Source organism: Halichoerus grypus, chromosome 6 (assembly GCF_964656455.1).
Source record: "Halichoerus grypus chromosome 6, mHalGry1.hap1.1, whole genome shotgun sequence".
Lineage (NCBI taxonomy): Eukaryota > Metazoa > Chordata > Mammalia > Carnivora > Phocidae > Halichoerus > Halichoerus grypus.
Genome location: NC_135717.1, coordinates 90,349,613 through 90,373,968, shown reverse-complemented (window position 1 = coordinate 90,373,968; position 24,356 = coordinate 90,349,613). Strand labels below are relative to the sequence as shown.

Genomic DNA, 24,356 nt, shown 5'->3' with positions numbered 1-24,356 from the left:
TAAACTTATTTAAAACAAACAAAAGTGGTGAGACCCTTAGTTAAAATACCAGAATCAGGGCAGCCTCCGACAGCAGACATTTTAGCAATGTATTTTTTTTTAATTTTTTTTTTTTTAAAGATTTTATTTATTTATTTGACAGACACAGCAAGAGAGGGAACACAAGCAGGGGGAGTGGGAGAGGGAGAAGCAGGCTTCCCGCGGAGCAGGGAGCCCGATGCGGGCTCGATCCTAGGACTCTGGGATCATGACCTGAGCTGAAGGCAGACACTTAACGACTGAGCCACCCAGGCGCCCCTAGCAATGTATTTCTGACAAAAATTTCTCAAGGACTTTTTCTAAAATTAACATGTTGCTAATACTAATCTGGAATTAATCTCTATAGTTTGAAAATAAGTTAAATTGTCAGGATTCAGAAGGATAGTAGGGATAGAATGCAAAAGGTGAGGGTTTTTTTTTTTTTTTACTTTTTATTTATTCTTTTAAGTAAGCTCTGTCCAACATGGGGCTTGAACTCACAACCCTGAGATAAAGAGTCGCATGCTCTACCAACTGAGCCAGCCAGGCACCCCATGAAAAAATTGATGGAGAAGTGTTGACAAGTTTCATTTTGTGCATTTCCTTTTTAAACTTATTGCCTTCTGAAACTTTTGAAGTATCCCTAACGAAAGGCTTCTCAAAGAAAGATCTGCAGACCACCACTACTACACTGGAATCTCCCAAGAGATTTTTTCTAAAGCAGATTCTAGGCTTTACCACAGCCCTACTGAATTGGAATCTCTAGGATCCTGGAATCCATTTTTTTTTTTAAAGACTTTATTTATTTGAGAGAGAGAATGAGATAGAGAGAGCATGAGAGGGGAAGGGTCAGAGGGAGAAACAGACTCCCCGCCGAGCAGGGAGCCCGATGCAGGACTCGATCCCAGGACTCCAGGATCATGACCTGAGCCGAAGGCAGTCGCTTAACCAACTGAGCCACCCAGGCACCCTGGAATTCATATTTTTAACAAGTTCCTTCACATGATGTTAATGCAACCTAAATGAAAGGAATCATCAACCTAGGGGCAAAGAAGAGTAAACCATGCATGCCAATCTGGAGTTATGGCCCACACTGGTTCTTACATGAGTAAAACTCTTTCAAGTATTAAGTACTGTTATTTTTTTAATCCATGCAAATTTTGTTATTCCTTTTTTAATATAACTTTTAAATTGCCAGATAAATTACCTCTCTTCCCATTCCCACTCCTTCTTCAGTTAAAATTAAAGCTCTAGGAATATATCATATTTATCTTGAAGCCTCAAGAACCTACAAGGCCTGGGAGTTAGGAGTAATTCAACTGTCAACTTCCAAAGGGCATGGACCCTTTGTGTTTGGTTCTTCATTTGCCTAGGGTCATTGTCACATAGTAATTACATGTCTTTATTTGTTAGATGAATGACTGTATATTACTGGCTGGGCTATTTTTCTTATAGTGGTAACAGTTTTATCCAGTCCAATTCCATTTGCCTGTAGTCTCCCATCCTGTGATTTCTAAGAGCATGCACAGATTCCTTAGGTAAATACTGACTTGGACTATGGATTGTAACCAGTTTTTCTAAGTCAAAAGAGGGAAGGTGTAGAAGCAAGGAGAACTAGGCAAAAGTATGAATGTCAGAATTGACGTATTTCAGAACTGGAAGGACACTTAGAGAACATCTAATTCCTACTTCATGGTGAAATAAGAGAGTAAGAATTATATTGAGTTTTTTATAGAAGCTAAATTTATTCAATTTAAATAACAGTTCTTTATTCTAAGACTGGGTCTTTCACTACCAACTTGGATATTTAAAAATGTCTTTTCTCTTACTAAGACTGTGGTGGTAGAAAAAAAATGTAACCACCTCACTTGTCAAGATTAGAAGCAAACCATTCTATCTTGCCCTGATCTACTCCTTTTCTTCTTTAATCGATTGGTCCACAAAATCCCAAAGTTAGAGAATCATTGATAGAATAAATATATAATACTAAGTGCTTCCTATGAGTTAAGTTCTTACATCAATTATCATTATTTCAAAAAAGAAAACCAGATATTTCCAAAAAAAATCTGTGGGAGAACTGTCATCTCCTTTCACAGAAAGAAACTAAGGCTCAGAGAAACTAGTCTAAGTTCTAGAGGATGGTTTAAAACCCAGGCAATATAATCCTACAGACCACACAAGTGCTGTTCCCACTATCCTGTTGAAGCCAAACTCATTAGACCACCCATTTAACCTCTGAAAGTCAGGTTCTCCAAACATAAAATGGGTAATATCTTACCTTCATTGGGTTATTGAAGATATTCTGACAAAGTTCTATTCTCTCATTAATTATATAGAGTGACTCAACCTGTAAAGTATTATTACTGTTCATTTCATTTAGAGGCTTTGGCCTTGTTTCCACAGGTAAATTTGTTAGATGCCTCCTTTGTGTCTTCAGGAACTCTGTTGATTCTATCCTGGTCTAGGTGGCACTCTACCCACTGGCAATTGTGCATTCCTATAAACAAAGAAAAGTGAATCCCCCTAGTATAAGAGCCAACATGTACAGTAACTTATATGGTAACCCAATAGGAATCACTATTTGTTTCAAAATGTTAATCCTCCTGGTGTAAAGCATAGGTAGCTACTAAAGAAATGTTTTCCCCTAGTCTGCATTTTCAATTCCCATTTTGTTGTTGCTCCTTCTGGAAAATTACATCTATGTGCCCTACCCCTCTACCCTTAGTCTCAAAGAAGAAACGGCAGCTCAATTAATAATTCCACTGAATTTGAACTACTAAAAATGCAACACCTTAAATTATAAATTATGGCACATATCTACCATACTAGTTTATAGCCATTAAAAAGAATGTGTTGAACTTTACTGATAGGAAAAATTCTCAAGACAATTTACTGACCATACTCAATCCTGGTTTCTTGGGCAAAACCTCTGGATGATACTAAAACTGAGAAGTAATGATACACAAGTGAAATGACTAAAAACTAGGTGGGAATTCAGTTTCCATGACCTACTGCACAGTAGGACATAAAGAGGAGGCTCCATAGGAAAAACGGGATGGGAAAGTGGGTGGAGATGAGACCATCATACAAGCTGGACTCTCCTAGGTAAATGGGCCTCAGGTTGCCTTTGGCTGTACACGGGCAAGGGCTTTGAGTGGATTCCTACCATGTCTGCTTCTTCAGTGAACAGGATGTCTGCTGCATGTGGAATAACTGGAAAATTATCTTCCTGGTCTGATAAGATTTGGTGCTAATTTAGGCCCTTGTTTCAACAACTTTTGAGCACTTACTAGCATACCAGCCTCTTTTCTAGGCAAAGGGTATTACTGTTAAAGATGAAAAATAGGTAAGATAATTTCAGATAGTGATAAGAACTATGAATAAAACAAAGGCAAATTAATAAGTGACGAGAAGGGATACAGGAGGACTTGAGACCCAAATCACAAGAAAGGGTTAGCCATGCAAATATTTAGGGAAGAGTGGACCAAGTAATGGACATAGCAAGCCAAGTGGAAAGGCCTTGAGATGGAAATGAAGCCACCATGGCTACAGCAGTACAAGCAAACAAAGGAAAAATGAAGAGGTCACAGAAGGCCAAAGTCTGATCATAAGAAAAAGTGGTATAATGGGAAGCCACTACGGATTTATGTAAGGCAGTCCCCGGGCAGTCAGCAAGGCATGGCAATAGTGTCAAGTGAGAAATAAAGAGAGCCTGGCCTAGAGGGGTAACAGTGGAGAAGAGGCTAGGTAGATTCAGAAGAGCCCACAGGATTTGTGTATAAAAATAGAAATGGGGATGAGAATGAACTCAAAGAACTTCTATTTTTTTAAAAGATTTTATTTATTCTAGAGAGAGGGAGAGAGCAAGAGAGCGAGAGACAGCATGAGCAAGAGAGGGGCAGAGAGAGAGAATCTCAAGCAGACTCCGTGCTGAGCACAGAACCTGACTTGGGCTCAATCCCAGGACACTGCGATCATGACCTGAGCCAAAACCAAGAGTCGGCCGCTTAACTGACTGAGCCACCCAGGTGCCCCAAGGACTTCTCTTTTAGTTTGAACAAGTAATAGGTAGTGCTGGTTACTGGAATAAATAATAAGTTGAGAAAGAAATCAGTTTCGTTGAAAAATTAAGATTTGTCTTAAGTAAGTCGGAGATACTTATAAAGGTTAAGGGGCAACACTCAACTATGCCATTAAACCGTGGTGCTCAGGGAGACAGACTGGATATACAAATTTAGAAGGTATCAGAAAATACTGAATGTCATGATAATAGATGTGGTTTTTATTCCTTTGGAGAAATGGAACTAGGAAGTACAGCCCAGCGGAAAAGGAAGAATTGGCAAATATAGCAGTCAGAAAAGTATAAGGAAAACCAAGAGTGTGGTTTCATAGCAATGAAAAAAATGTATTTCAAAAACAAGTCAGGCGCGCCTGGGTGGGGTGGCTCAGTTGGTTAAGCATCTGCCTTCGGTTCAGATCATGATCCCGGGGTCCTGGAATCGAGCCCCGCATCGGGCTCCCTGCTCAGCGGGGAGTCTCATTCTCCCTCTGCCTCTCTCCCTGGCCTGTGCTCTCTCTCTCTCTCTCAAATAAAATCTTAAAAAAAAAAAAAGCAGACAACTATTGATTGCTACCGAAGGTTTAGTAAAACAAGAACAGAAAAGTGATAGGTTAGAAACATGAAGAACACTGGAGACTTTGACAAGTGCAACTTAAGTAGATATGTACTTGACCTTTTTGCTAAAGTTAATTCTACTAGAAGATTCTACCATTACATAGTGTGACAGGCAGACTAATAGTGTCCAAAAGATGTCCAGGTCCCACACACATACACACACACACACACACAAAGATGTCCATGTCCTAATTCCTAGAACCTACAAATATGACCTTATATGGCAAAAAGAGTTTGTAGATGTCATTAAGAATCTTGAACTGGGGGGCACCTGGGTGGCTCAGTCGTTAAGCGTCTGCCTTCGGCTCAGGTCATGATCTCAGGGTCCTGGGATCAAGCCCCACATCGGGCTCCCTGCTCTGCAGGGAACCTGCTTCTCCCTCTCCCACTCCCCTTGCTTGTGTTCCCTCTCGCTGTGTCTCTCTCTGACAAATAAATAAATAAAATCTTTAAAAAAAAAAAAAAAAAAGAATCTTGAACTGGGGAAATTATTCCAGGTAGGTCCAATGTAGTCACACATGGCCTTTTTTTTTTTTTTAAGTGAAGGAGGGTGGCAGGAGGGTCCAAGATTTGAAGATACTAAGCTGCTGGCTTTGAAGACAGAGGAAGGGACCATAAGCCAAGGAATGTCAGCTTTTAGAAGTAAGAAAATGCAAGGAACCAGAGGCTCTCCTGAAGAAATGCAACCCTGTCAAGACCTTGATTTTTAGATTAGTGAGACTCATTTTGGACCTCCTTAATTGTAAGACAAATTTGTGATAATCTGTTACAGCAGCAATAGAAAATCAATACACAAAGGATACCAAACTGGTTGTTTCCATAGTCTCCTAGGTGGTCTGTACCCAGTATATATGACTACGAAGAAAAACAAGGTTAGCCTTAAGAGCCAAATAGTAGGGGTACCTGAAGTGGCACATTCAGTTAAGCGTCCGACTCATGGTTTCGGCTCAGGTCACGATCTCAGGGTCATGGGATCGAGCCCCGTGCATTGGGCTCTGCACTTAGTTCAGAGTTTGCTTAATCTCTGAAAACATGCCGTTATTAAAAACAAAAGCAGCAGGGTGCCTGGCTGGCTCAGTCCATGGAGCATGTGACTCTTGATTTCAGGGTTGTAGGTTTGAGCCCCACATTGGATATAGAGATTACTTACGAATAAAAAAAAAAAAATCTTAAGAAAAAAAACAAGAACAGAAGTAGCTAATGTTCAAAAACAACTGTATTAATCTGGCAAAAGCCGAAAACTGGTATGACTTACCTGAGTAACCAGTATCTAAAAATGGGCTAAAAGCTTAAGAACTTGACAGTTTATATCAACCCAGAGATGTGACCAACATGAACATTCTAGTCACAAAATAAATACAAGGCGTGGTATGACAGAACTTCATGGCCTGAAATTCTCCAACTTACAAACTTAACTCAAAACAACTTTCATAGATTCTAAGCTATCTGCCACCCAGTGATGTGTAAGCATGTATCTGTGTATGGTCTTTAGATTTTTATAAAACCTAAGTAGACGAAATCCCCTTGAATCATAAATTTCATAAATATCCAGCAATTTCATGATTCCACCCTGGCGCATATAAATCTCAACTTTAAGGTAAGTCAGATTCTGACTAGACTCTAAGCAGCCCATGGTACAGACAATATTGCTACAGCAAAGCAGAGGACCAGGCATGTGGCAAGATGACACAAAACTACCATCCTATGAGACCATGTGTGGCTGGTCAGGGGCTATCTATCCCCATGACATACCTCTCTTGGCCTTCGGAGGCTGTCACAGCCAATAGTGCTTTCTTAAGATTACCACAAATCCCTGGAAACTTACTCTTTGCTTGGTTATTTCTTGTAAAAAAAAAGTTATCAAGGGTCATTCACAAGATGAATAAGGAGACAAAAAGCAATCTGACAAGAGATGTTATTCATTGGTCTAAAGTATTTCTGTCACTAGTTTAATATACTCCTATTTTAAAAAATAAGTACAAGTGTAAACCCAGTTGACCCATTTTATTAGAAGGTTGGTAAAAAGGTTTTTTGAATGCCATCTGCACTTAAACGATAAAGTAAAATAAACATTGCAGATCTACAATTATCCCACTTTTTTCTATCTGCATACACACATACAGATACACAAAAATGCCATTAATGCTCACCGAATTTTAACAGATTTGGGGGATGGTGCGATTTTAAGCGATTTTCCTGCTTTCTGCCAATTCTGACTCACCTTATTTTTTTTCTTATAACTAGCATGTGTCATTTAAGTAAGTCATTACTCTGAAATTTTTTTAAAAAGCAGGTCAAGCATTTCTATCCAATGCAAGAGGAAGGTAAATGCAAACCCAGCGAAAAACATGGAAATTTTAAAAATCCAGTACAAGTAACTGAATTTCAAAATTAGGAAACAATATGTTTACTAAAGATTGTTTAACCATATTGTCTTTTGATATAGTTATAATGTAGAAAAACTTTTGGCAATTTCCATTTATAAACTCAAATCTATATTTTTCCCAGGAAACAAACACTGTTTTGTTTAGAGGCATTTTATTTAGACAACTAAAACAATTAGATGTTCAGAAGCAATGTACAATGAAAGAGAAATCAAACCAATTACTTTATCATGTATTCCCTCTTCTTTACAACTAAAGCAAAAAAAAAAAAAAAGGCTTTCTGCTTTAAGGGAAAAGTAAGAAAAATAGGCCAATATATTTTTCTTCTCCATAATAACATAAACAGCTACAAGAAATCTAATTGTAATAAGAGAAATTGGATGTTGGCTTGCACATATTCATTAAAAAGACAACAGGCCATCATACCACAAGAGCCTAATTCCACCTGCCTTCATCTGATACTCTTGCCTTTTCACGTACAGGTAACACCAAGTTAGTTCCGGCACTGGAGCTAATTCACATTCCCCATTATTTACTGCTCATGTTTGCCTTAAGCAGAGAGTAACTCTGGGAGGCTGATGCTTTTCTCTGCTTGCTTGTTTTAGTCCATAACTTGTACATTATCTGTGGCATATGCCCAATGCTCAGGCCTTCACTTCAGGAGTTGAACTATAGATGGAATCTGAATTCTCTGAAGCAATTTCTTCTGTAATGAAAAAATAACAATTAAAAAAACCCCACATTAGTCAACTTAATAAAGAAAATTTCTGTGTAATGAAGGCATAAAAAGATTTATTCAGTGTGCTGGTGAGGGGAGGCAAAAGAGAACAAGGGCACATACCATTCATGACTAGACTCATGGCACTGAAAATGCAATGAAACAATAGTTCCTATATTTCACCCATCAAACTCTTTTATACCATAACTGAACTTCCCAGGGTCCCCTCTTCTAGGCTAAGCTTTCAGTGATTCCAACTATCTAGTAAGCACTGAATTAAAGTCTTATCTTGAAAGATCTGGCCCCCTCTTTATTTATTCAAGTTTCAAAAATATTACATGATCGGTGCATCTTACAATCTGTAATTCTAGATTTGGGAAACAGCACTTGGTACATAGTAAGCGCTTAATAAATGTTAAATAACAAATATAACTGTGACAATTTGTTTTTTTATTTTAGCAACTGCCTCAAGTTAGACTCCAAGGACTATAAGAGTAACCACCTCAGATCCACACTACATCTCCGTGACTGTACTATGCAGTAGATACTTATAATATTTTATAAACATGTATATAAAAATACATATGTATATAAAAATACATATACATAAACTTTCCATTATTTAAGTATGTTCATATTTAATAAATTTCCTTTGTCAACGAGTAAAACTCACCTAACACTTCAATTTTAAATCCCCCAGGACTCTACAAAAGTTAATTCATTAGTATTTACCTAACTCCTCTTCTGTTGTCTCTGGAAAACTGATCTTTGGCTTTGCCAGCTCACCACTATCTTCTTCTATGAAAAGAAAAGCAATCATGATTATGTGAATTACAATATTACCAGCAACCTCCAGTATTTAATAAGTAAGAAGAGTACACCAACACTATTCTAAGCAATGAGCTACAAAACCTAATAGGAACCTCCCCTTTTTTAATAACTGTGATTCTAAAATAGTATGTCTTTCCCTCAAAGTTCACTTTTAAGTTCATACCACAACTACTTTGGGATCAGTAACTAAGTATTTTTATTAAAAACATGTCTACCTTATTAATAAGAATCAGTGAGTAATACCAGAGATTAAATACATTTACTTAGAAATTCTTCATATTGCCCTCTAGCAAATTTTGAAATAGGTCCATGTCATTCACCAAATGATCTGGTGTAAAAAAATTCAGGAATAGAAAACACACACACACATACACACACACACACACACACACACACACACGAAGAATAGAAAACACAACAAAAAAATTTAACCAAATAAAATAACACAGTAGCCAATTTATAATTATGGGCTTCTCTGCTTAAACCATACCAAATAAGTTAAAATCTATAGCACCCCCCCTTAACTTGATTAACTTTGAATACAGATGCTTACCAGGAAGTACACATTTCCAAAGGCCGTATGTTTTTCCTACCACAGTTTGCCATAGTCTCAATGTTCCATCTTCAGAACCACTGGCATAGAGTTCTCCATCAGGACTAAATCTCACACAGTGAATAGGACCAAAGTGTCCTTTGTAGGATTCTGAAAAAGAGAAGGGCTATTAGATAGTTTAATACTTAAATGTTGGTTAAGTATTGATACACTAAGGAAAATACTGTCTGTATTATTGGGAAGATGTGAAAATCCTAAGTGCAAATTCAAAGAACTAAACTTCATTAAAAATAAAGTGATTCTTATCACAAAGTGGTACATAATGTCTACCATTTCTCTGTAAAATTACCCCCTTCCAATTCTAGCACACATTATGGTGTCATACTGTCCCTCTTAAAAAAAAAAAAAAAAAAAAAAAAGAAATATATATATATATATATATATATATATATATATATAAGGCTTCATGTCCCAAAAAAGGGTAAAGGAAGGGAGTAAGTTTTACAAAAAGCAGATCTAAAGTCTGTCAGTTCAATCCCAATTTCCACATCCTAAACTCACTGCCTATTTACCAGGGAACCAATTCTTATTATGACCACAGAGAGCCACCAGATGGAGCTCTTTTACACACACTGCCTCTTAATTTCCTACCAGACTAGAGTCTACTAGTCATTCTGTCACACAGAACATGAAGATTCAAGATCAATGCCAATCCTTAAATATTTTAGTCTGGGGAATTTAATGAGAAAATGTACAGATAAGTAGTAGTGTTGTTCTGTTTAAGTCATATCCTTATTTATGAACTTTCCTCTTCTATTTTCTAATGCCTCATCACCTTTGTGTTTTCCAAGTCTTTACTATTTACTAGACCAATGCTTTATTCTGTTTTCAGGTCCATTCAACTCAAGGACCCTCATCTTTCCCCATCTCTGTCCAACCAGAGAGAATCAAGAGAGTATTATCATGACAGTAAAAATTTTCATGAGAGTAGAAAGAATATGAGAGGTTTGGAATGAGAATAAGCTGGGTCCAAGGTCTGGTGTTCACTAACTGTGACCACAGATCTCAGGCAAATAATTTACTTCTTTTTCAAAAGGAATAAAAAACGTGACCACAACATTCTGAAACTTTGAAAACTGACATTAAATAATAAAAAAGGATCTCTGATTTAAAAGTCACATATTCAAATAATAAAGGGTGAACTATAAGCAATTATAATAGATTCTATATGGTCCATTCACCAAACTTCCACTAGTCCAACCCAAATCCATTAGTTTTCCCAAAAAAACAAAACATAAGGCTGTCTTTTGTTCTTTGTGTGTAATTCTAACAAGCTTAATTTCATTGGGTGGTACAGCAGGACAGCTAGACAAAGTAGCAACTTACAGAAAAAGAAATTATAAAAACTAAATACACTAGTTCAAAAAGCAAATTTTGTGAAGGCTAAAAGTAGATACTGAGAACCATGATTTTACATCAGATAAATGTAAAATTAGATGTACGTTAACTTCAAATTAATCTTACATGCCCTTCCCCTGCCTTTATGAAGGACTATTATGAAAGTGGAAGCAAAAGTCAGACTCCAAAAAAATCCAAACAAACAAAAATCCCCTCCAATTCAGATGCCTAAGGTATCCCTATAATACACCATAGCTGTTTTTCGCCCACACTATTCTCAATAGAGCTTAGAGATTCTTACATTGGCAATAGGGGGAGCCAGGTAGATGGGACTACATACCAGCACTATACTTCAGCAAAAACAAATACCCTTACATCTGTTTAACATGATTTTGATGTACGACTGCCTCCTCCTACCCCCAATAAATATACTGCCCTATTGTATAGACTACCAGAATACAATGAACTTAAGTTAAAAGGAAAAGGTAAAATTGAGAGTCTGGCATGCTTTATTTACACCACTGTAAATACTTCTACCAAAAGTGGAAAAAAATCCTTTACTTTTTTGACTTGGAAATAACAAGCTTTAGTTAGCTGAAAAATTTGCTAACTGAGGTGTTAATTACTGAAACCTACCATTTGATAAATGTAACCGTATCATCTTAAGGGAGGAAAAAGAGAGCAACTCACCTAATTCTTCTCCACTATTATAATCATACTTATAAAGTTTAAAGTCTTCACCACCTGCAACAAGAAATTCTTTCTCAGGATGAAGAGATGCAGAATTGATGGTTGCAGGAGCTTCAAAGGACTTAATTGGGTCCAAACTGGAAAACAGTTTAAGTAATATTTATAAATTTTGAATACTACACAAACAATACCAGGAAACAATTACTTTTAAACTGTTCCTAATTTCTGAAACCCAAGAAATGATTATATCTTCATTTAGTCAAACATAAATAGTGATGTTAAAAAAAAAAAAAAAGCCCTCTAAATAATATTAGCAAAAAAAGTCCAGAAGGATACTATCCCAAGTGGAGTTCATTCCAGGAATACAAAGACACTTTGTGCAGTGAGTGCTTTCCTGGAAATGACTGTGCTGGCTAATTAACAATAGTATGGCTGATATATTTGGATTTTTGCATTGAAAGAAATTTAATTCTGTATTGTTTGATTTTTCCATGACAACCACGCATCTTTGAGAACAGAAAATGTTTTATAATAAGTAATTAACATAATGGATTATTTATACATTATTCTCAATTGCTGAGAATTTATAAGCTTCTGCAACAAAACCTTCAATACCACAAAAATATAAAAACTGCTAAAGATGGTTCCGTTTTTACTATCAAGCTTTTGAAAGAATAACCAAATTTGGAACTACAGTTGTAATAAGAATCAATGCACATGAACACCTTCACATGAACATCAATGAGTTTGGACATCAGCTCTGTTCAGAGAAACTGATACATAATTTAGTAAAACCTATCAATACACCTAGCAAAAATATTTTCAAACAGTTTTTAATAGCTAAGAATAGTTTAAAATAAAAAATCAAAATTACACTCATAAGGCCCTAGTAACTAAAATGAAAATACCCACACAAACACACACAATATAATGTTATACATGTGTAACAAAGAAAAAAAGACTAACGGAAAATACAACTACCATTAACAGTCTGGTACCTATGGTTGAAGAACAGTGGGCAAATTTTTTAAAATTATCTTTTCCAAATTTTCAACAAGGACATTTAACTACACTTAGAGTCACAAAAAAATTAAATCTGTTTTTAAAAAACATCATTAGATCTACACAAACTTCGGAATAGAAGAAAAAAAATCACTATTTCTCTAAAATTGTAAAAGGAAAATTAGTAAGAGAATCAAGATGACAGTGGCTTTACACAGTAATGAACATTAATTATAACACCAGTCTAGCAATCCTTTTAAGAAAAATATAATTTAAAAAAAGAAAAAGAAAATTTAGAAGTTACTAAATTTTCCCAATAATGTCCCCTAAATATTGGAAATTAATTGGATTAATTCCTCAGTATATCAAATTCTTAAAATACATATTAATAATGGCATGGAAACTTTTCCCCATATTACATAGTATAGGCCAAGATTTGCCTTGTTAAAAGAGTTAAATACCTTTCACATGTGCCTTCCAATTTTTAAGATACCAAAAAAAAAAAAAAAGAAAGTATTTCTTGGACATACCTTACTGCACTATGAAAAGCAATAGATCGTCCATAGGTTATTACCAAGATCTCTCCCTCAGGAATATATTCCATACTGCTAACAGACATATTAAAATTTAGAGATTTCACTTCTGTCATGGTAGCATGATCCCAAAGGCTGCAAAAAAGGAAGAGGAAAATATGGTGGTATTTACTCACTTAAGAAAAAGCTTAATTCCCAATTATATCTACAGATTAACCAATGAAGAATAATCACAGTTGTAGTAAAATCTCCTATATTCCAATTCATAAGTTATAGATGATACAGAGAAATTTGGGATTCCTATACAATGTTAAATGACTTGGTATCTTGTTGGTGAAGTCTACTTTAATACTTAAATATACCTCCCTTAGCAAACTATGCTATAAGACATGTAAGTCCTAATCTTACCAGTTTTAGCATCACTCTAAAGAACAGTTCTTACACTCTGTGAATCTGATGATAGCTATACATATTTCCACAGGAAAAAACATCAGGTATCAGCACACAAAATTATGTATACAATACCAGGAGTTTCATGGATCCCCCCGTAGCCAGCTTGTCCACTGAATCAGGTTAAGAGCACAGGCTTATAAAGATGTCAGTAATTTTAATTAAGTGTCTTGTGGATTCTGCTCTAGGTTTATAACAGTATGGACAGCTCCAGAAAAATGTGATCTATGTGCAGCTTAAGTTTCAATGTTTAGAGATAATCCTTCATACATACAGTTATGAGAAATATTTAAAATATAATCACTAAGGTCAAATATTTTTCAACTTTAAATCACTAAAGAAAAATTACTTACCGGACAGTTTTATCATCAGCTGAAAGAATCTGTTTATCCTCACTGCACCATAGAGCTTTTTTAATACCAGAGGTGTGACCGCTGATTTCCTTAGGTTCTTAAAATGAAACAATTTAAATTACATTTGTTAATATTTGCTTTTTTAAACTGAGCAATACTGGAACAATTAAATATGTAAAAAGAAAAGAAGTACACTTCAAATTAAACTGCAACTTTTCAAAGCCCAACACAATGCAAACTTACTGTTTCCACAGAATACATTTGGTTTTTCTACACTGGAACAAAAATTTATCTGCATGACAAAGAACCGAAGAACAATGCTGCTATATGTATCTGGAAGTGAATACACCACTCCCTCCAGGCTATGTTTCTGCTTTCAAAAGCATTACTGCAGCACAATGAAATAAAAAAAAGCTAATCCAACATTACCACTAACACTGGGACCCTCGTCCAAGCCACTGTTGTTAGAAACAGGAAAAAAGAGGGAAGTAGGCTGACAGGAGAAAAAGAGAGTAAAAAACAATGCAGTAATTCCCAAGAATATTTCTACAATAAGATCAAAGCTTCAAAAAACAAAACAAAACAAAACCACCACCAGGAACCTGTCTCTGTTGGAGAATTTCCCTTCAAAAGATTAAAAAAAAAAGAACAACTGCTCAGTGTTATCTTTGGGCAAAAGCAGATGCTGGAGGCAAAGCCATCCAACCCTACTTTGATTTTGGGCAAGTTACTTAACCTGCTGAAGTAAAGGTTACTTAGCCCTTTCATTTTTTCTTCTGTAAAATGGGATAACAACAGTTACTACACCTCACAGTTTGAGTATGAGGATCAAATGAGAATATACATCTAAGGTTTCTAACCTGGAGTTTGACATACAGTAAAAGCAGTTAATTGCTATTATTTCTATTGCCAGTACAGCAGAAGAACCACTTTCAAAAAGCAGCTTTGAGAAGGGCCTAAGGCCTGAACTAACTTGCTAAGTCAGAAAGGCACACTGACTGAGGTCCGAGTACTTTGCTATGTTTTGGTATAAAGTTATAAAAGAGAATGAAGAGAAATACCTCCAGATGCCAATGAAGAATAATCTATAAATGTAGTCTGTTTGCTCACCTTAGAAATGCTTTTAGGAAAGAGACTATCTTGAGAATAACTGCTTAATATCCAATGTAGCTTTGACTTTCCTACAAACTTCTGAAATTCATAAATTAATGAATAAATAATACTCACGATACAAAACGTAAGACTATAAAATAAATAAAACAAAATCCTGTTCATTATAATCTGGTAGCTTTTGAAATATATATTATGTATTATGTGACTAGAAAAGCATTAAGATACTATAAAAGAGATGAATATCTGGACCAGGGGAAAAAAAGCATCTTTTATGACTTCCGTGCAATAAGAGAATTCATAAAGGAAATAAATTTCACCACCAAAAACTTTACAATGTGTATACCATAAACCTTATTAACAAAATTTAAAAGCAAATGACAAATCAAAATATAATAAAGAACCTTAAAACCAGTAAGAAGATGAACATCACAACAGATAAATTGGCAAAGGGCATGAACAGACTATTATTCACAAAGAACACATTAAAATGGTATTCAACAGTATTTTAATCTTGTGAATAATTTTTTTTCAAGTTCACAATATCACAGAATCATTTTTCTTCTATTAAATTGGAAAAGACAAAGTTATCAGTGTTTGCCAGAAGAGATTAGCTATAGATATATATTTTTATACTTTGGTGGAGCACACTTTGGTAATACCTACCAACGGCTTCCAAGTGTACCTCCCTTTTTGTCCCAACAATTCTATTTCTATGTAGTTATTCTATAGAAGTAATTGTGGAAATATTTGCAGCTATAAGGATGTTAAGCGTAACACCACTTATATTTAAAATTTGTAAATAGCCCAAATGGGCCACAGTAAGAGATTGGTTAATCGACTTATTCATAGCATAAAAAACAATAGTCATTAAAAACAATAGAGAGAATATTTAAAGACATGAAAAAATTGTAATTTTTTAAGTTTTAAAAATTCTTCTGATTAGCTAATATATTCATATGGTTCAAAAATCTGAACAAAATAAGCACACACTAAAATTCTCACTTCTCACCTTCTAGACAACCATTCTTTCTTACCAAAAAGTAGTAACACTGCTGTGTACCTTTTTAAACTTAAATGATTAAAATTTGGCAAGATGAATTTTTAATTTTTAAGAAAACTATGTAAGCACAATGTAGCAACATTAAAAAAAGATATCTGCATAGAAAAAAGACTGGAAGGGACGCCTGGTTGGCTCAGTCGGTTAAGCAGCTGCCTTCGGCCCAGGTCATGATCCCAGGGTCCTGGGATCCAGTCCCACATCGGGCTCCTTGCTCAGCAGGGAGCCTGCTTCTCCCTCTCTCTGCCTCTGCTTGTGCTCTGTCAATAAATAAAATCTTTAAAAAAAAAAAAAAAAAAAGACTGGAAGACTATGAACCAAAAATTAAAAAATATTAATAGTGATTAATACTGGATGATGAATTGTTTTCATTTTTCTCTTCATGACTATCTTTAATTTCAAATTTGAGTACTGAACATGATTCCTTTAATCAAGAAAACTTATTTAAATTAAAAGAAAATATAATACAAACACATATAAATTACACTTACCTGCTTCAGGCTTGTTCAAATCATATATGCGTAACAGTTTATCCTGTCCCCCGGTTAACAAGTAATTACTATCCTGAAAATACACACAAGCAAACTGTTTACGGAGGAGCCATTTTAATAGCTACTATCTCTCTGAAACTTCTTCAACACCAATTAAAATCCAAATAAAGTTTGCAGACATCACAAAGAAATGCAATACATGCCAATTACTTCTGAGACGATACTAGAGAACATTTATCCTTCTCATAATTGCCAAAACCCTTTAAGCTCTACCGTTCAAATGTATTATGCCACCTACCACAAGAATATTCTCCAGCTGCCCTGATCCTCTCCCTCCTAAGTAACACCTCTTTAATGATCTCAAATTTATCCTCTCTCTTCTGAAAGTAGTGAGGAAACATTATTTGCACATTTTAGGTGTTTGCTGCTACTGATGGAGAACTGATCCAAGAGTTCCATGGTATCTTAGGATTAACCAAGTAACTAAATTTGTATGCTTAATCTGCAATTAAATCATATATAAGCCAATATACACCTAATATCACCCCCAAATATAGAATATACAAACGAATCAAATACACGACCATTATTACATCCTATAATAACAGCAATTTAACTCCCTAAAATATATTCCATTTTCTGATACCTGCGTAAAATCCACAGTCTTGACAATGTGTTTATGAGCCAGGGTCATCAATTCATCTCCTGAGACAGCATCCCACACTTTGCTAAAAGTAAAGAGTAAAATTAAAAGATAAATATAATGGTAATTTCGATGATAACCAAATAAATTACGTATGCGAAATGTTATATAAATGAATTATAAGTCTCCCATTCTCTCTAATATCCCTCACTGTTAAGATTCATTTGATTAAATATTTTAATGATTCTAAAAGCAAAGAAATTTATCCCCGTAGAAGCCATATAACCAATCTAATTTTGACAATGGAAAAGATCTACAAATTTAAGTAAATGAGATCAATGAACCAGCCCATCCTTACTTTTAGCCTACAGCCATAATATCCTTTTAGCAAGACTGTAAGACATTTTAACTAATTTTAAGTTTCATCTTTCCAGTTTGTTTCTCTATTCTCATGTACATGCAAAACAAAAAAACAAAAAAAAAGAAATCCTAAAAAGAATTTACAGGAGAATGAAAGGCCCTGATACAGGTTACATAAAATTTTAAATCAAGACAGTAAAGAAGAAAATATTCTCCCCATGTCTTCCTCAAAGTTGACTCTTAAAATTCTCAAATTCTAATCCAATTAACTTCCCCCCAAAATATCCCAGCCTTTGATTATATAATGTTAACACAGGATTTTTAACCTTTCAACCATTTCTCTGACCCCCTCCAACCCAAAATATATGTGTGGTTGTGTGTCTATACACATATATATGTATGCATTACATTAGGGGTTAATGGTCAAATAATACATTAGAAAAATACTGTAAGGGGTTCTCCCAATAAAAAAGATTAAAGAAGGGGAAAAAAAAGTTCACTTTATAACAGAAGAGGTCATTGAAAAATAAACAAGAAAACTTTGCTTACTGGGAAAAGAACTGTTAAGAGTGAACAAGCTATGCTCCATAAAGATTTTCATTTTAATATAATTGACATTTATTTTTAAAAATAAAGGCAACAATAAACAGGGGTTGGGGGGAGAGCATGATCAAAGTAGTATCATCCAGGAGAGGCCAAGAGATCTATAGTCTTTTCCCTCCTATTTAGAAACACCACTAAAATTGAAGATGACACTCTCTGACACAGCATGCTCTAATCACTTGCACTAACTTTGGCCTATTTCATTATTCACACTTAAGAGTCCTAAAAAGGGCTTACAGCCCTAAAAATATTCTGGAATAACCTAAATGTTTTCTAATGTATTTTTCAATCTCCAGGCATGAAAGTGGTATTACGTAGCTGGCTGCAGGCTCAAATCAGGGCAATGAAGCATGATTAACAGTATCCTTTCCTCAGCGAACCCTGCAGCATTTATTTCCTGCACAACTCAAGAAGTACTTGTCACCTCCCTAAACTACTGACCCACCTTATATCCCCTGTTTCGTGCATATATTAATGCTGTCTGTTCAATACTTTTCATATCCTGAGAACAGACTTACCACAAGTCTCAAAAGAGGAGATGCTTAACTTTATTTTTATTTTATTTCTTTTTAAGATTTTATTTATTTATTTGACAGAGGGAGAGACAGCGAGAGAGGGAACACAAGCAGGGGTAGTGGGAGACGGAGAAGCAGGCTTCCCGCCAAGCAGGGAGCCCAATGCAGGGCTCTCGATCCCAGGACCCTGAGACCATGACCCGAGCCGAAGGCAGACGCCTAACGACTGAGCCACCCAGACGCCCCCCCCTTTTTAATTTATTTATTTACTTACTTACTTAACTTACCCTTTTTAAAGCCTTAATAAAAAATTAAGCTTTTCTGGGTGAAAAACATTGCCTAGCTATCTTAACATGCTGACTAAGTCATCAAAAAGGAGGTAATACCACCTTCAATTTATCATCAACCTTATTCAGAGAAAAATTGATCTTCCCATTGTCTTTTACAAGAGAGAAAAGTGATCATACACTTTGGTTATCTATAGACTTCAGGGCCCAACTCCAGATCTATTTAATCATCCTCTGGAACAGAGCACAATTATCTTCTCCACTTTTGGCACTCTCTCCAGATGATTTTAACAAGAGGAAAGTGGAGATGCTAAGAAGAGGATCATGGGAAGTAAAGTTTATATTAGCTTCATGAATTAAAAGATAGTAAGAGGAGGGGGTTTCAGGGAATAGTGTCCTCATCACCTGACACAACTGCCTGAATTACCTCAAGATAACATTCCCAAATGACCCACAGACCAACTCTGCTCCAAAAGAACCAAATTTTCTTCTACATAAACATGACATTAATGAATTTTCTGAGAAACATAAGAATGGGGGAGGTGGGGAGAACTTCCTAAAAATGATTTATACCAACTATGATTAATCAGGTTAAGTTGGGGAAGCTATTCTTTAGCTGGTTCAAGCTCCGTAACAGCAAGCTCCATACAAATCATTAAAAGAGAATATACATAACACTCCCCCTCTTCAAAGACAGACACTGAACAAACGAGGAGTAAGACTCAGCTACTATTTATTGAGCAGCTACTACGCAAAAGACGCTATGCTAGACTCCAAGGATATAAGTGGAAAAAGATCTCTCAAATCCTCCCAATAACCATGTGGTCTTACACCCATCTTAAAATACCAAAGCCGAACTTTTAAGAAGCAACCCATGATCAAACTGGAAACACAAAGCATAGCTAGCACATGGACTCAGGCCTAACCAAAGTGAATGCTTACATCTTTCTTGCCATGATACAGTGGAAATCGGGGGGGGGGGGGGGGGAAGCATTTCTTCTTAATATTTAAGAACTTTCTTTGCACAAAACCAGAAAGTTTCATGGCCTTAGCCTCAGAAGTTCCAAAATGACAAATACGAATTTGGTCTAGTGGGAATGGGAGCTATCATTGTGACCTTACACACGTAACACATACTCATTAGATTTTAAGCAATGTTCTCAATATTAGAAACATTTTAACTCATTTAATATTCACAACTGACATTTGAGATAAGTGCTATTTCTATTCTCATCTTTATAGATGATGACACTGAGAAAAAGAGGTTAAATAAATTCCCAAGGTCACAGGATTCGGATGCAGAATCAGGCTCCAGGGCTCACGCTTCTAATGCTACTTGTAAACATAGACACTGAGACTTGAAATGTTAAGCATAAAAACAACACTGAATACCCATCCAGAGACATGCCCTGGAATGTGGGACTTGGGCTATGAATGCTCTGTAAGTGACCTAAATAAAGATAACTGTCCCTCTGGCAGCAAGATACGATCCTGATTATTCTTTCCAAGACTCAATATATTAAGTATTTAAAGTGCCATATTTTTTCACGCCTTTTTTTTCTCTCCATTTCAGAGGCCGTTATCACATGCAGTAATTTCTGTCTACTTCTTTATCTTCCAGATGACTGGTATCATCATTTGATCAAAGGTACAAACCGAGAGTCTTCACAGATTTTACAGACAGGCATCCTTCCCAACAAGCATTCGCACAAGTCTCTTAAAGATCAGGGCAAGACCATCAGGCAGAAGGTGACAGAGCCTTTTACTCACATAATTAACAATGACGGACAGGGCCCAGAATTGAGGTTAACAAAAACTTATCCTTTCAGAATTGCAATTCAAAAATTTGTCTTTTTTTAATGCTGTTTATAGTGTCTAACATCTTGTTACATTTAAAACTTAATTATGTTTAATTTAAAATACCACTTTATTAACTTACCACAGCAGACTGGGACCTAGTTTCAATAATGACATTTTTTTAAATCCACCTACCAAACCTCTGAAATCTAGAGTTGAAAATCCCAATTTCTACCTCTGTTATAAAATCAATGACATTCATTCCCAATGACAATGTTCCTACTAGACTGAGCAAAAAACAAACTTTGGAGAAGTGAAGGGGAAAAAAAAAGCTAAACTCATGGCAATCAGACACAAGTGTTCCAGAAGCAAAACCAAGATCTATAATTCACCCATTCTTTACCCTCTACTTTAGAAAACTTCCTCTAGTTATTTACTCAACAAACATAAGGTATTAAATAAGCCAGAGAATATAAAAAATATAACCTGACCTCAAGAAGCAAGAACACATAAATCAATTAAGTACTATAAAAGTGCCAGAAGTTTTAACACAGAACACGGAATGAACACTTTCACCGTAAGCCTTCCATCTGAGAATCACTTTTACCAAATTAACAAAGGAGAATGACACATTGCAAGTAGCATGCTGACATCTAAAGCAACATTTGACCTGAAGCTGTTGACATTAAAGGATTTATATAAATTCAAGCAGCTCTTTATTTTATCAGTATTACATACAATCAAAACAGGGCACAGCACAAAGCCTTACAATGGCTATGCATAAAGACATACTAGAAATCTATTCATTGAAGGCACAGAAAAAAGTTCAGGCTGCTGACATTTATAACTTTTTTTACGGATCTCGCATCATCTCAAATTTAATACCGGGTAAGCACCATATCACCCTCTCCTTATTTAAAAACTTTTAACTTGTTTTTTAATTTTACATACAGTAAAATTCATTCTGTGGTATAGAAATTTACATGTTGCAACAAATGCAAAGAGTCATGTATCCATCATCACAATCAATCTGCCTTCATTTTTTATAATAAACTTCGTATATTTGATTTGCTTAAAACAAAGGAGCAGCACATTTACAACTGCTCCTAGTTTGGAACTCTGTGGAAGAAAGAAAAAGGAGAAAGAAAAGCAAGACCACTTGTACTTTCCAGACTTGAGTCTAACGAGGTTTACTACCATACGCAGTAGCTCTTGACGTCGCCTTCATCAGCTTACACATTTAAGGGTCTGCTATGTCATAAACACAACTAGGAACTAGAATACCAAGATTATGTAAAATATGAAAGTGCCCTGAAGGAGAAAGTGGGTCATTGCAAGTCACTCTAACATATGCAAAAGCCATAAACCAAAATAGGTAAAGTGTATTCTGGCAAGAAGTTTAGTATAACTAGATTGTAGGGCATATGATGTGCAGTGTCGGATAATACTGATAAACTAGGATAAGGCCAAATTTTAAACTGGGCAACAAGTGAAATTTAACCTTTAGGCCAGTGATTCTAAGGCTTAACATCAGAATCAACTAGAACTTTAGGAAAGAAAAAAACAGATGTTGGGGACTCCATCCCCAGACCAGTTAAATCAGAATTTGTCAGACACATGCATCTGAATATTTTAAAGTTTCCCAGGTTATTTTTGGGTTCACTCAAGGTCATGAACCACTGAAACTGCAGAGGGAAGACAGGAAGATCATTACAGAAGTGACATGATGAAATTTGTTTTTAGGAAGACTATGGAAGATGAAAAGACAGGAAAGGTACTAGTGGCAGAGGCATAAAAAACAGAGAACATTCTGCTGGTAAAATCAACAAAGCAGACATAAGGAAAAAAGTCAAGAATATTTAAATTTCAACTTAAAAAACTTAGAAAATGAAGAGTAACTGAGTTTAAATATGGGTAAAGCCAGTTAACAAAACCGGAGTAAGACAGGGTTAAAAATCTGGGCCATCAGCACTACGGCATCACAGAAGTGTGTGATATCACTCCGGAAGCACACGTTGAGCATTTTTAAGCACAACCACCAAGATTCATTATCTAGAGTGCTTGTCAGTAATGCAAATTCCTGGGTCCCAATCCAGACATACAGAATAAGTCATTTAAAGTCTCTGAAAATTGATGAGAACCACTGAAGAGAAAAAAAAAGCAGAAAGGACCAGAGTAGAGTTTTAGTGAGATCAAACATCATGTGCTCTACATGGTAGGCTTTGGGTCAGAATTTTATGAATAACTGAGGCTGAAGTTTTGAGTACTTCACAACACAATCCATGGAGAACTTCGAAACTGGCCGATTTGGCTATACTTACGCAGTGAAATCTGCAGCTGCTGTAGCTGCTTTGGTGGCATCCTTATTCAATGTCGCGCCCCAAACAGCACCCTTATGACCCAAAAATGTTCCAATCCAGTCTCCGGTATCTCCCTGGCGTAGCATAGGTTTCCCGTCTAAAACACATTTAAAAAGTGTGATTTAGAAGTTCAAATTACTTAAAATCTAAGACTCAAACATAAAGTGATCGTGTCAAATAACAAAGTGTTAAACTGCTTTTGTTGTGTAACTATTCTCATTCACTGGGGTCACTAAGAAACGTTCAGAAATAAATTAACTGAAGAGACAAGCCAGACATTCTCGCTGAAGCATTTGTAATTCGGTGGGAATACTGATTTGCATCAAAATAACCTAGACTTGAGTCTTATTTTGGACAAACTTCTTAACCTGAACCTCAGTTTCCAACTGAAAAATGGGGCTAATACCACATAGGAATGTCCAGTAAAATAAAGGCAATGACAAGGCTCTAAAATAAGGAAAGGTATTACTCGCCTGGCCTCCTGTTTTCTCTATTCCCCATATCCTTGAAAGATTATTTACAGTATATGACGGCAGAGGCGTCAGGCAAGTGTACAGTCCCGCTGCTCCAGAAATAGCAATAAAAGCGAAATGAGAGGCCCAAGTTGGGGGCAGTACTTAGCCTCGTCAGAGAATCAGAAAAGCCTCCCGTGGCTCCAGCTGCGGAATCCCCAATACAGTGTTTTCCCCATCAGACCACTGTTGGCCCCAATCTCAAAGACTGAGATCCCCCCTTCCGCATTGGGGAGTACCCGCCACTCTACCTTCCGGCTCAGTCCTAGTCGTTAGGGACCCGGATCCAGGGACCCTGCTCACCTTTGCAAGCGCTGATTAAGAAATAGCCATAGGGCGTGATGCCACTGAAGGCCAAATCGACCACAGGCCGCGTGTGGCCCGAGCAGGTGAGCGGCGTCTGCCTCATTGCCATGGCGGCGGCGGACCGAGCGATCCGGCTGTGGAGCCGAGGGTCGTCTTGTCTTTTCTTTCCTCTGCCGCAGAGCCTCTGGCTCAAGGCCCCCGCCCTGACACTGGGGGCTGGGGCTGGGCCGAGAAACAAGAAAAAGAGGCCAATCGGGTAGCACCGAGGTCAGGAAAGGGTTGGGGATGGGTCAGGGAGTCTGCGACGGGCGACCGACAGCTGCCAAGGGAGGGAAAGGGAGGGAGGGAGGAAAGTAGGGGAGGGGGAAAACCGGAGAACCGGCAGCCACGACCCGCACCGTCCACACCGGTACTGGCAGGAAGTGACGATCCCAATGACGCCAAGCGTCCGTCGGAAGTGACGATTTAGCGAGAAGGCAAGTTTGCCCGGTAGCGGAGCGAATAGGACAGCAGCGCGCAGGCGCGACACCAGCGCACGTTGGGCACGTGACGCTGGCCCCCGCCGGCTACGTACGCATGGAGGAGCTCTAGACTTCGCCGCGGAGTTCCCCCGCGCCAAGCTCTGACCAGCCGGAAACGGCCTTTCTGTCTCCGGGCGGAGTTTGGTGAGTGCGAAAGCTGTGACTGCTCGTCTCAGACTCTGGACC

General features: G+C 36.8%; 1 protein-coding gene across 2 annotated transcripts; it reads right to left on the bottom strand.

Annotated features, from left to right (window-relative positions):
• Positions 1-6,682: 6,682 nt before the first annotated feature.
• STRAP (serine/threonine kinase receptor associated protein) lies at positions 6,683-24,090 on the bottom strand. Of its 2 annotated transcripts, none has more exons than XM_036115771.2 (10): positions 23,647-24,090; positions 22,793-22,928; positions 16,913-16,994; positions 16,267-16,339; positions 13,606-13,702; positions 12,800-12,937; positions 11,268-11,404; positions 9,180-9,329; positions 8,528-8,590; positions 6,683-7,783 (listed from the first exon to the last, which is right to left on the bottom strand). In XM_036115771.2, exons 1-10 carry the CDS (start codon positions 23,756-23,758, stop codon positions 7,722-7,724), a joined length of 1,050 nt encoding a protein of 349 aa, XP_035971664.1. In that variant the 5' UTR covers positions 23,759-24,090; the 3' UTR covers positions 6,683-7,721. The 2 variants fall into 2 exon arrangements, with proteins under 2 accessions (XP_035971664.1, XP_035971663.1); XM_036115770.2 differs by having other exon boundaries at positions 8,528-8,593; positions 23,647-24,089.
• Between the last annotated feature and the right edge of the window lie 266 nt (positions 24,091-24,356).